This window comes from Microcaecilia unicolor, chromosome 11 (genome assembly GCF_901765095.1).
Source record: "Microcaecilia unicolor chromosome 11, aMicUni1.1, whole genome shotgun sequence".
Taxonomy (NCBI): domain Eukaryota; kingdom Metazoa; phylum Chordata; class Amphibia; order Gymnophiona; family Siphonopidae; genus Microcaecilia; species Microcaecilia unicolor.
In genome coordinates, this window is record NC_044041.1 from 78,112,987 (window position 1) to 78,124,940 (window position 11,954).

At 39.6% G+C, this 11,954-nt stretch overlaps 1 protein-coding gene across 1 annotated transcript in view; it reads left to right on the forward strand.

Moving 5' to 3' along the window:
• The window catches only part of SCAMP4 (secretory carrier membrane protein 4), a 39,267-nt gene extending 30,155 nt beyond the window's left edge, over window positions 1-9,112 (forward strand). Inside the window, exons 6-7 of the mRNA XM_030217832.1 lie at window positions 536-653; window positions 4,905-9,112. Coding sequence (XP_030073692.1) covers window positions 536-653; window positions 4,905-5,081 — 295 coding nt within the window. The 3' untranslated portion in view covers window positions 5,082-9,112. The remainder of the gene's footprint in view (window positions 1-535; window positions 654-4,904) is intronic.
• Window positions 9,113-11,954: the final 2,842 nt, after the last annotated feature.

The following is an 11,954-nucleotide window of genomic DNA, read 5'->3' on the forward strand; positions in this document are numbered from 1 at the left end:
AAGGTACCAAAAGTAGAGTTACAAATACGAGATGAAGGGTATAAAAGTTTAGAGGAGAGGTAAAATGGGCAACTTCCGTTTTTGCAAGTTTTGTGTACTATGGGGTCAATGTAACTGCTATTCATGTTCTACAGTCTAAAAACTGCAAGTGCCTAAAAGGTTCTGTACCTAAAATGGGGTCGCCAGTCATTACTTTTTTATTGATGAACGTTTCACATTTTTTAAAAACCTGAGGCTGAAATTTAGCAGTATTATGAAGTTAATAGAGCTTGTGGTATAAATAAGTTACATACTCCACTTTTGGTATCCCCTTGCTCAGTGGGTCACAAATGATTATGGGTTGAAGATATAAAAAATATTTTGCTACTTGTAGGGGGGAGTGGGCTTTGTGCTTTATAAGCCTGCCTTTTAATGAAGAAGAACATGAATATATGCTTGTGAAGGGCCACTTGAAGGCAGCTTTCCTAAAGATAATTTGTCCGCCATCTTGTATAGCCTACTTCGTGCTAATACGCATGCTGCTGTTCATTTTCAGCGGATGGGTGGCATCTGTCGCCTTCTTCACATCAAATGTTGGTGCTGCTGTGATAATGTTGTTCCCTGCAGTGATGTTCACGGTTTCCGCACTTGCGATGGCTCTCGCCCTTATCAGGGTAAGTGACCCTTTGTCCTCATTTTGTGCCTAATAGGTAGGCGCAATGGGAGAAGAACTGTGAAGAAGGAAGTCCTCATACTAACCTCTGCAAGCTGAGAGGAAGAGTCCATGACTTAGAGCTTCAAAGCTATTGTTTGGAAGACACTGTGACACTTTGAAATGCCTCAGGCATGTTGAACCTATTTTTTCCCCCTTCCTGCCTATAGTATCCGATTGATAATTTTATCTCTTCCTGCAATTAACTGCAGGCACGAGAAAGCAACTGCTTTAAAATTGACCTTTGTTGCTTGTAAGAAGACACTAAAAATTTGTTTCCATCCTGCTTTCTCAAGGCAACTGAAAATGGCTGAAAGAATAATAAATAATGAACTTTAGAGCTAATACAGTACATAACAATACACTTATCTATAAATACGACATGGTGGTGGTTATTTTAGAAGCTCTTTTTCTGTTTTGAATGTCTGAAAACCAGCATTTAGATGTCCATATTGCATGGATGTTCAAATCCTGATTTTATAAGGCTAGGATATAGACATGTAAAACTGCAGTATGCCCATATTGCAAGAAGTCATGGTTTGGGCATGTTTTCGGTGAGATTAGGGAGGGGCCAAATGATGGACGTTCAACTCTGATTGCGGAATAGGAACGAACGTCCATGTCCATCAAGATGGACGTCCGTATTTAGACCTCGTACTTGGCATGTCCAGGTTACAGAAAAATGGTCTGATTGAGCAGGTCTCCACTGGAGGGAGTAAGAGAAGTCACAGTAGGTATTTTTCTGTTCCTGGAGAACTCTCAACTTAAAAAATTAACAAAAGTAGGAACAGCTACAGTGGGATTTGAACCTGTGATCTCTGCTTCTCTGCTCTAACATTAGTCTACTTCTGTACATGGATGGTATAGTTTGGACATTTCAGTTTGTAAAATGGATGTTCATGCTGGATGTAGCCAGCATCTGGGTGTCCATTTCTCATGAATTTTAGAACCAGCTGTATGTCAACAGATCCTGCTCTAAAATATATGAGAAATGGACATCTGTATTCTGCATTGATGTCATTTCTAAAATTCTGCTCCACATCAAATTCATTATAGCATCCTCAAGATTACACGATCACAAAACCTAACCAACTCATCTTAACTCGCCCTCTCTCAGAGGGGCCAGTAATTTACCACTTCCATTATCAGTACTGCTAGACTAGTGGAAGGCAAATCAACAGTATCGGAGGCAGCAGAGAGCTACATAAAGCAGCTAATGGCCCAGATTGACAAGACTATTCTCCCTATTAAACAAATTGTTTATATTTAAACTAAGTTATTTTTTAGCATTTACCCCTGGATTCTATATAGCACGACTGAAACTGCTTGCACAAATCCGGTCGTATTCTGGATTTACACACGCAATTTAATTACTTAAGCCATCAGTGCTGATAATTGCCACTTAACAAGCAATTATTGATACTAATCGGCATTAATTAGAATTTGTTTTTAATTTTTAAATTTTTACAATAATTTCAAGATACATCTTGACACAGAAAAGATGATTTCCAAAAAAAAACTTAACATCACAATTTACATCCTACATTGTTATCTATATGTCAATAAGGAAATCAAGATTAATATTTCAATTTTACAATATAGAGCGTAAAGAAATTCTACATTTAACCATCTATAGTCCACTACAGTGGGGGCCTGTCTCAACATTTAATTATAATGAACGTTATAATTGAAAAGAAAATTTAACTTGAAATAGGGACAAGAGAGGAAGTTCCAGGAGTTTCTAATTACTTCATGGAGTAGATGTTATTATTGGTCTTGACTGGACTGAGGGCAACAAGGCTATTTTAGAGTCCAAAAAAGAATTAAGTTGTGTTGGATCAAAGAAAACATATTTAACGGTATTCAATTTTAGCACACATTTACATGGAAAATTTAACCAATAAAGTGCGCCTAGTTGAGAAGCCTTAGAGCGTAACTTAAGAAATTCTTTACGCCTTCTTTGGGTTGCCTTAGAAACATCCGGAAACATTCTTATCTTATAGTTCATAAAAAGATGATCTCGACGAGGAAAAAACTGTTTAAGGATCCAATCTCTGTCCGGTTGTAGCACAAAGGAAACAATTAAAGTCATTGGTACTAAGCCTATATTATCATCTTCCAGCGTTTGCGTTAAGTTCAAATCCAAAACATCAAAGGATGTTTCAGGTCTTTGACCCTCCTGTTGTACTTGTTCTCTTTTCTTATAAGGTAGTAAATAATAAATTTTGGATATTGGGGGGTATGCTTTTTCTGGTATTTCCAAAACTTCAGTCATATATTTTTTAAAAGTTATTGCAGGTGCAATCATAGGTTGCTTTGGAAAATTTATCAGTCTTAGCGTATTAGCTCGCTGAGCATTTTCCAAATTTTCTATCTTAATCTGGAAATATGAATTTTCTTTTATCAGGTTAGCTTGAATTTGTTGGATAGTTTGTGTTTCATTAATTAGAATTTATGCACATAACTTGCTAAGTGTATTCTGTAAAGTGGTGCGTGTAAATTCTAATGCGTACTGCCAAAAAGGGGGCGTGGCCCATGGGCATTCCGAATACATCTGCTCTGCACCTAACTTAGATGTCGGTATTTACACTAAGTTTTACTTGGCGCAAATGGTCGTGCCTAGAGTTAGGTGCAGTCGTGGCCGCTAGGCGTATTCTTTAAACCCGATAGGTGTATTCTATAAACCATGCCTAGATGGAAATATTTTTGGTGCCGATTTTTCAGGCACCATGTATAGAATCTAGTCCTTAATGGCTACTGAATGGTGAACACAGCTGTCCTCCTTCAGCAGTGCTGGTGTACTTTGCAGTTTGCAGGCTGGACTAGTGAGCAAAATGAGTTGTCTTCGTAAGAATCAAAGTTGAAGATGACTTACTGTTGGAGATGGTGAAGACCATCTTTATGGCAGAGTTTGGGCATGCTGTGGAAGGAAAAGGGTTGAAAGTTCAGGTGATGCAGGTTGGAGGGGGTGGGAAAGGAAAGGGGTTGGGTTGCATAAAATAAAAACAAAAAAAAACTGTTGTTTCAGTCTTTTGTACACCAGCTGAATATGTTTGCAGTGAGAATTTTTTTTCTCCCTGTCCTTTAGGAAATGAAGGGGTTCTTTTTTTACTAAACTGTGGCTGTAGTTTGCAAATACGCAGGGGTTTTCCATGTGCTTTGACCAGAAAATAGCCATGTGCTAATGTTTAAGGAAAAAATCAGTTTATAAAATACAGCTACCAGTCATTCACTTTCTGAATAGACAATGAAAAACTTATTAAATGAAACCTCAAATCTCCAGGTGACAGAATTTACCATGAATTTGTACTCCCTCAACTATCACAGGAATACATTTTTATCACTGATTTCTAAAATACAGAGGAAAAGAGAACCAATGAAAAAAAAGTTCCCCACGGGAGAAAAACAATTGGTTCCGAAACAATCCTCTTAAATGTATATCATCAAAACTCTAGAGACAATGAATGAAAGTGCTTTAAAAAAGATAGGGATAGAGTTCTTGATATCCAAACAAATACAAAAATCAACAGGCCTACATAAAACATAAGCTATATCCAAGAGTGAAAATGGGATATGTATAAGGCCAGTACTTATCTAAAAGGACAAACTTTCTGGACTCAGTCCTGTGGTTTAACTTGCAGCTCTTTATCGTGTTCCGTCTCGATCTCATTCGTCAGTATGGTATCCCCAGACATTGCTCCCCTTTGCTTTCCCCAGTGCACTGTTGATACTTGAAAATTCTTCAACAAGAGCACCTTGTTTCACTGGAGCTCACTGCTTCAGGAAGTTCTTTGACTTAGGATCTATTAAGAAATGGTGAATGATTGGTAGCTGTATTTTACAAACTGTTTTTTTTTTCTTTAGCATAGTCTGTTTTCAGTTTGATTTCCCAAGCGCTATTGTTGCCATTAGTGTGTGGCCATTAACAAAAATTAGCGCATAAACCCTAAAGGCCACCTATTTTGTAGACAGTAAGGCTTTTGCGCTAATCATATGTGTTCATGTAACTGTGCTAATTAGCACAGACATCCCCACTCTCCACCCCCTAAACATGCCCCTTCAGCAAAACAAATTTTTTAGTGTGCCGGTAGAGTATGCGTATGTCAAAAGTACATTAGGTCACCTCAATGCGCTGTGAGGTGAGCACCCGTAAAAGGTCCCTGAAGTGTTTCTGGCAACACAGTGCTGAAATCCTTTCTCTTTCTTCCATCAGGTTCATAGGCTGTACCGGGGGGCTGGCGGCAGCTTGCAGAAAGCACAGGATGAATGGAACAGTGGCTCCTGGAAGAACCCCCCCAGCAGGGAAGCCCAGTACAGTAACTTTACTGGCAATTCTCTGCCTGAATATCCCACAGTGCCCAACTATCCCACATCAAACCAGTGGCCTTGAAAATAGCCTCCACTGTGAAAGCACATTTCAAGTTAATCTCCATAGATTTAGATCCATTTTCAAACTGGATTCCCCTCCCCCTTTCTTTTTTTTTTTTGTTATACATATTCTGCAAGCAAATAAGAGGTTTGATATTTGAAGGCCTTTCCCAAGGCCAAAGGATGTAATGAGGTAATATGAAACATTAATGTCCATATATAGGAAGGTAATTATCTTTTTAGTTGATCCACAGACAGGATGAATCTACTGCCAAGCTAAGGTCCAGCAAGCATGTTTGTAATGGGCAGTGAATTTGCCCATCTTCTTTGCTGTGTCTTCCTGAGACTCTCCTGTCCTGATGTGTTACATGACAGGGATTTGAGAGCCTGAAACCTTGGCCATTTTGTGTGGACAGTAAGGTCAAGTTCTTCCTCCTCTGTTAGTGTGTTTGAGGTCCCTTTTCTCCCTCTCCAGCTTTTTTTATTGCGTACTGACCGCATGTCTGGTATGGAGCAACTTTAAACATTTTATTTTCCAAGGCAAAGGGGGCAGGGGAACAGTTGAATCAAAGGTAATGCGCTTGGGTCTCATCTGGTCACCTTAATATAGTTAAGTTGATATTAATTATTTCAGGTGCACGGAGGGTTGAATGTTCTCATAATATTGTCTCAGTGTCTAAATAGGCAGAATATAACTTGAGTGGGTATTTAAAACTGAGAATAATTATTTATTATTGTGCCTTCAGCAGTATGCACAAATGTATATAACTGTTGTTTGGCCAGAAATTCTGGGGAGAGGAAAAGGACTTCAGAGGAAGAATAAACTAGCTTTTTAAGCAGGAGCAAAACACATTTTCCAGTCTTAAATACTCCCCATTCTCCCTATCTCTTTGCTGTTAATGCACTTCAGCTTCCTCTGTGGCATCAAACAATATTCCCAGTTGCTTTGATCTTGACCTCACCTCTCTCAACCTTTGAAGCAGTTATTCTTTCGAGACCATTTGAAAATTCTCCAGGATGTTTCTGCAAGTTCAGCTGTTCCAGGTGAATGCTAGGTAAACTAACCTCAGCAGCATTTGAGGTAATGGATGTTGCTTCAGCTGGAGATCTCTAACCTAACCTTTTCTCACGGGTTTCACCTTGACAAGATCATGAAGGCCATTGTAAAACTAGACTGCTTAACTGCACGCTATCATGTGTAATATTTTAATACAGTAAGTTTTTTTGTTTGTTTGATTTTTTTTGTATTTTATTTTAATTTTTTTTTTTTTTTTTGAAGATCATGTAGCAGTTGGCTCTAATAATTCAATGGTTTGAGCTGCAGTCAAACTGCAGCTTGCTTTCGGTAAATTTAATTGGTGGATGGGCAGTCTTCTCCTGCTTCCTTCCTTAATCCTCCCTTCCCTTACAAGTCATGTGACAGCTAAGCACTGCCTTAGTTTCCAAGCAGTGCAGAAAAGAAGAGAGCTATTGTGCATACAAGCGGTGGGGAAAATAGGTTCCACCCTCCTACCTACCTAACAGATGTTACAGGAAAGGCTGAATGGAAGTGGGCATGTCTTTGATAAACATATGACGTAGAACGCTGTTGGAAACGGAATACGTGAGCAGACTGAAGCCAATACCTGTTTTGGCTGAGGAGTAGATCTAGTGCTGGGGAGCTGGTGGTTCATTAGAGGAGGAGAAGGAAGGTGGGGTGGAGGGGGGATGACTAGGATGTTCTTTGCACAGAATCAGTTGTATGCCTAACAGCTGATTTTCAACTGCAGTTTTCCTATTGAATGAGAGGAATAGTTGGCAGGATTTGACGTGATGTGGTGGTTTCATGCTTGTGATAGTAGAAAAATGTAACAAAAAAACAAAAAAAAAAACTTGACAGATGCACAAGAAAACAAAACATTAGAGACAGCCTCAACTCTTATGTAGCCAAGCCACAAATCATAGTACAATTGCACTGTTGAGGGATCTCCCCAGAAAATATGCATTTATTATAAATAAAAAATATTTATACCTCTCTGAAATAGACACACATGTACACATTCACATAACAACAAAACCAGAAAAGCCTTTATTAGTATATTAGACCAGACAATGCTCTTACTGGGTCCCTAAACAGACTAAGTAGCTGAAGATATACTAGAATTTCTCTTTCTACCAGTACTAACTGACTGACTATTCCTAGCAGCTTCAGGGATTCCAAGCAACTTAAGCTAACTCCGTAAGATGATAAAGATTGGTAAGAATATATAACTAAGAATTTCTGCCCAGTATATTTTGATGACGGAGGACAACTACCAGACATTACCAAAAAAAAAGGGGGGGGGGGCAGATTCTTTTCCACACCCTTGTCCGCAAACTGGCCAAGTTTTAATACCTATTATAATTTTGAGATATGCTTAACTGTTGTAGGGAAAAATTTTCAGTGGGTTAAAAATGGAGCATCTGAAAGCGGAGAACCATCATCTTGACACTTGCACCTGTATTTACAAAGGGGCGCTATAGGCGCGTTAGCATTTTTAACACGCTTTAAAACGCTAACACGCCTATAGGAATGTATTTTCAAGTTAGCGTTTAATGTGCCTTTACTTTATAGGTGCATTAAAAACGCTAACTCGCCTTAGTAAACATACCCCTTGGTATTCTAGTGTCACTTCCTTATTATATATTTGATTTTTCCAGTATGAAGTAAAGTTCCTATTTCCTAAACAATAAGAATAATGTTGTAGAACTGAGCAGGCTATCTCTAGATGTTTGCAACACTGCTCATGAGCAGGCTCTCTAGATGTTTACAACACTACCCAGACAAAAAAAGAAAAAAAAAAATATATATATATATATATATATATTTATTTATTTTTTAATAGGGTTTTGTTTTTTTAATTTAAATTAATGTAACACTTTGGACTGGACATCAAAGTCATTTAACCAAAGCAGGTGCATATGCAAGTCTACAAGAATGCACTGCTTCTGTGCATTGCACCTGTCCTGGATGTGGCCATTCAATAAGTGGTGGTTGGGTCTCCCATGGCCACTCAGCTACTGGCTGTTGGTGGATGGTGCCAACTCAGATAACAATTAGTGCCAATTCTAATGGGGGAATTTGTATCCATGGGTATACAGACTGAGATAGTCACTTCATTTCATAAAAGCGATCAAATACACTTTCTGAAAATACTACATATACGTTAGAAGATCATACAAGTGGACCAAACTGCCTAATGTCTTATTTTTTAAAATATAAAGTTTGATTTTTTTTTCTGCCACATATGTTCTCTAGGCAAAGACTGCAGTAGAGAAATACGAGTTTGTGAAAATGTATAGGTGGTTTAGATAAATAGTGAAGCCCCTCATAGTAACAGTGTCCTTAATTCTGCAGCATTCCTGACCAGTGGAAATATGAGACAAATGTCTCCTGGTATGTCTCTGACATTTTTTCTTATAAAACGCAAGAGAGATTGGGGCCAGCTTGGGGAGGGGAGAGAGATAGGGATGAATTAGGCATGGTTGTGGTTAAGGATTTTAAGAATTTTTTTTACACATCTCTGAATTTTTTTAGGGTGGAAGCCAATATTGGAATCCGATGATACAGTTCATATGCAATGTCATAATGTTCTAGATGCAAAACAAACTCCTAAACTTACCACCCTCCCCTTTTACAAAGCTGCACAGCAGTGCTGACACAACCCATTCACTTTGAATGGGCTGTCGGCATTACCCCATGACTTTGTAAAAGGGATGGTTATTTTGTACTAACAGGAATGAGCCTTTCTGTTAAATGTCTGAGTGGGAGGGGGATTCTGTTTTATTAGCCATTTCTATGAGCCTAAATGTTCATTATATGAACCGAAGCCTGTTTGTCTTAATATGTACTAGAAAAACCTCAATTTTTGTCAAGCAAGACCAAAATGGATTGATGGTGCCTGCTATGCTGAGTCTGCATTGTTTACTTAAACTGACATGCTGTAAACTTCTGACAAGTTTGATTGTAGAAACAGTGTTTCTTGCTTCGCTGATGTGGTCAATAAATACTTGTATTAAATGCCTTATGTTTACCCACTGGCAAATGTTATTGTGTTAGTTTACCAATATGGGGAAGGTGTGGTACAGGAAAATCTGTATAAACATGGTCCAGCATGGCTCCTTGTTGACTTAGTACTTTCTGTGAAGAATAGTGCTCCCACTTTGACCTGATAATCAGGAATTGTGCTGGAAATCTTCCACATACTGGTACATAGCTATTACCTTCTGAGCCACTAGGCTCACACTGCCTTCAGACTGTGACCAATGGACTTTTTTTTTTCTCCTTTTCATAGCCTAATGGTTCCTGTCTTAGCGTCCTCACCAGATCAGCCCAGGTTTTGTGAGTTGTGCTTGTTGAATAGCAGATGGAGAATACAGTGCTGTACATTTTTTTTTATTTTTGTCACATTTGTACCCCACGCTTTCCCACTCATGGCAGGCTCAATGCTGCTTACATGGGGCAATGGAGGGTTAAGTGACTTGACCAGAATCACAAGGAGCTGCCTGTGCCTGAAGTGGGAATTGAACTCAGTTTCTCAGTTTCCCAGGACCAAAGTCCACCACCCTAACCACTAGGCCACTCCTCCACTCCATTCAATTCTATAAAGGTTTTTGAGATTGCTGTTCTGAGTCAACACTTCCAATTCACAGCAGTGCCTTTTGCACTAAAGGATAAAAGAAGCAGGTGCACTAGATGGGAAATTTAAATAAATTAATAGTTCCCCCCTCCCCCCCCCCCAAAAAAAAAACGAAAAACAAGAGTTCTGTGTTTCTGTATTTAAACAATCTTTATTGTACAACAACCAACCTGAAGCGTTTTGCCACACAGGCTGCTTCAGTCGTTAAGGTGACATTTGTCATTAGCGTATATTAAATAAATAATCACACAACCACCAGCTCCCCAATAAAAAAAAGTTCTGGGTTTCTGTATTTAAACAATCTTTATTGTGCAACAAACAACCTGACACGTTTTGCCACACAGGCAGCTTCAGGCGTTAAGGTAACATTTGTCAGTGTATATTATGGTTTCCTCCCAGATACAGCATAGGTGCATTCATAACCACAACGAATAGCATTCATATTGAATCAAAGTAACCTTCTATGCCTTTTGGACTAGCCACAATCATGGTGGTGGCTGCCTGCCTCTGGCCAAAGTGAATTAAGATACACCCTTACTTGGATGATTGGCTCATAAGCGGCACCTTGCCTGCAGAGAGTCATTCAAGTGCTGCAGTCCCTGGCTGGGATGGATCGTTAATCAGCAAGTGCAACCTTGTTCTATCCCAGTTACTGGGGATCAAGATTAGGTACAAAAGTGGGAAGAGTCCGGCTGCTATTCAAAATGATTAAAGTGGGCAGGAGATACTCCTGCCCACTTAAATCACTTGTCTGTGCCTAACCACTGATATTTAGTGACACTTAACTGGTTAGTGCTGCTGAATATTTACAGTTAGCACCTATGCCGAGACTGGTTAACTTGTGGCCGTTTTGGAGGTGGAGTTGGCACTTAGCAGTTAAGTGCCGATATTCAGCCCTTAACCACATAAGATAACTGCTTAAGATGGGCCACATAAATAGCAGTGCTATCTTTCAGCAGTTCAGCTTATGCGGTCAAGGGCTGAATATTGCACTTAACCGCATAAGCTTTAGCAGCTAACCTAGAACCGGATATTCATTGCTGGTGCCTGGACATGGTCCAGCATTGAATATCCAGGAATACAACCACTGTTGGAAGATGCTCTAGTTGCAGGAACATGTCCGAAATCTACTAAAAGTGGTCGGCTCCTTGAGCCTGGGCTTAACAAACAGGAGTTTGGGTCAGTGGCAGTAACCATTGAAGTGGTCCCTTGGCCTCAAACACACAGATTTTCACCTTCCGTGCGTGTCATAGGTGGAAAGCAGCATGAAGTGGTGTCTATACTCTCAAAACCTGCTTCAAGTGATGGGGTTAGACTCCTCTACTTGGATAGTGGATGGATGCCAGCATTCTCAGCTGGTGCTTTCACTATCAAGATCAGGTTGCACAGCAACAATGGCCTCTAGCAGAAGCCTTCTGCAACAGACTGGGGCTTCAGGCAGTGCAGAAAGCCTTGCTACCTCTTGCCTCGATTCTCCATAAGAAAAGTGTTTGCTTTTTTTTCTGGCAATGTGATAGACTGCCATTACTACTATAACTACCTTCAGCACCCTTATTTGAACCACTTCTCACAGCGTTCATATGAAAAGCTATTGGTTTTATTCATATTGACCACCCATTCTAGGGACTTTAACAGCTAAAGGACTCAGCTCGAGTCCCTAGAATGGATGGTCAATATGAATAAGAGCAATCACTGGAATACTTGAAGGCAAACTACAATAGAAAAGTGGGAAAGATGTTTCTTCCAGTTCAAAGGATTTTGAAATTACAAGAGCAGATCAGGTACCCTTGAAAATAACTACCTCAAGCCTGGGCTTATGTGCAGGTATTCAGCTCGACAGCATCCAACATCAACATAGTATCTTGGGCATGAGCACATATACAATCTCTCTAATTCTCCCTGTGCAGTTGCAGTCTTATGAGGTGTTGTCACCCTTGGATACCGCTGGTGAGAAATATTATGAAGTGGTGGATTCACACTCAGAATGACATGGGACAAAGTTTGTGTCCCCATGCCTGCAAACTCCAACTCCACTGTACTAGTTACATCATTTGATAAAAGGCAATCCCTTGCTTTTTGTATGGATTAAATTTTGTACTGTTGTGAGGACAGGGCGTGTCATTCTCTGCTCTCTATTTTGAGGGGGAGCCAGGATTTTCCTCCTTTTATAGTAGTGATGATGGATGTCAGCCTTCTTAGCTGGAGAGCCCACTTTCAAAATCAGCTAGTGCCTAGGG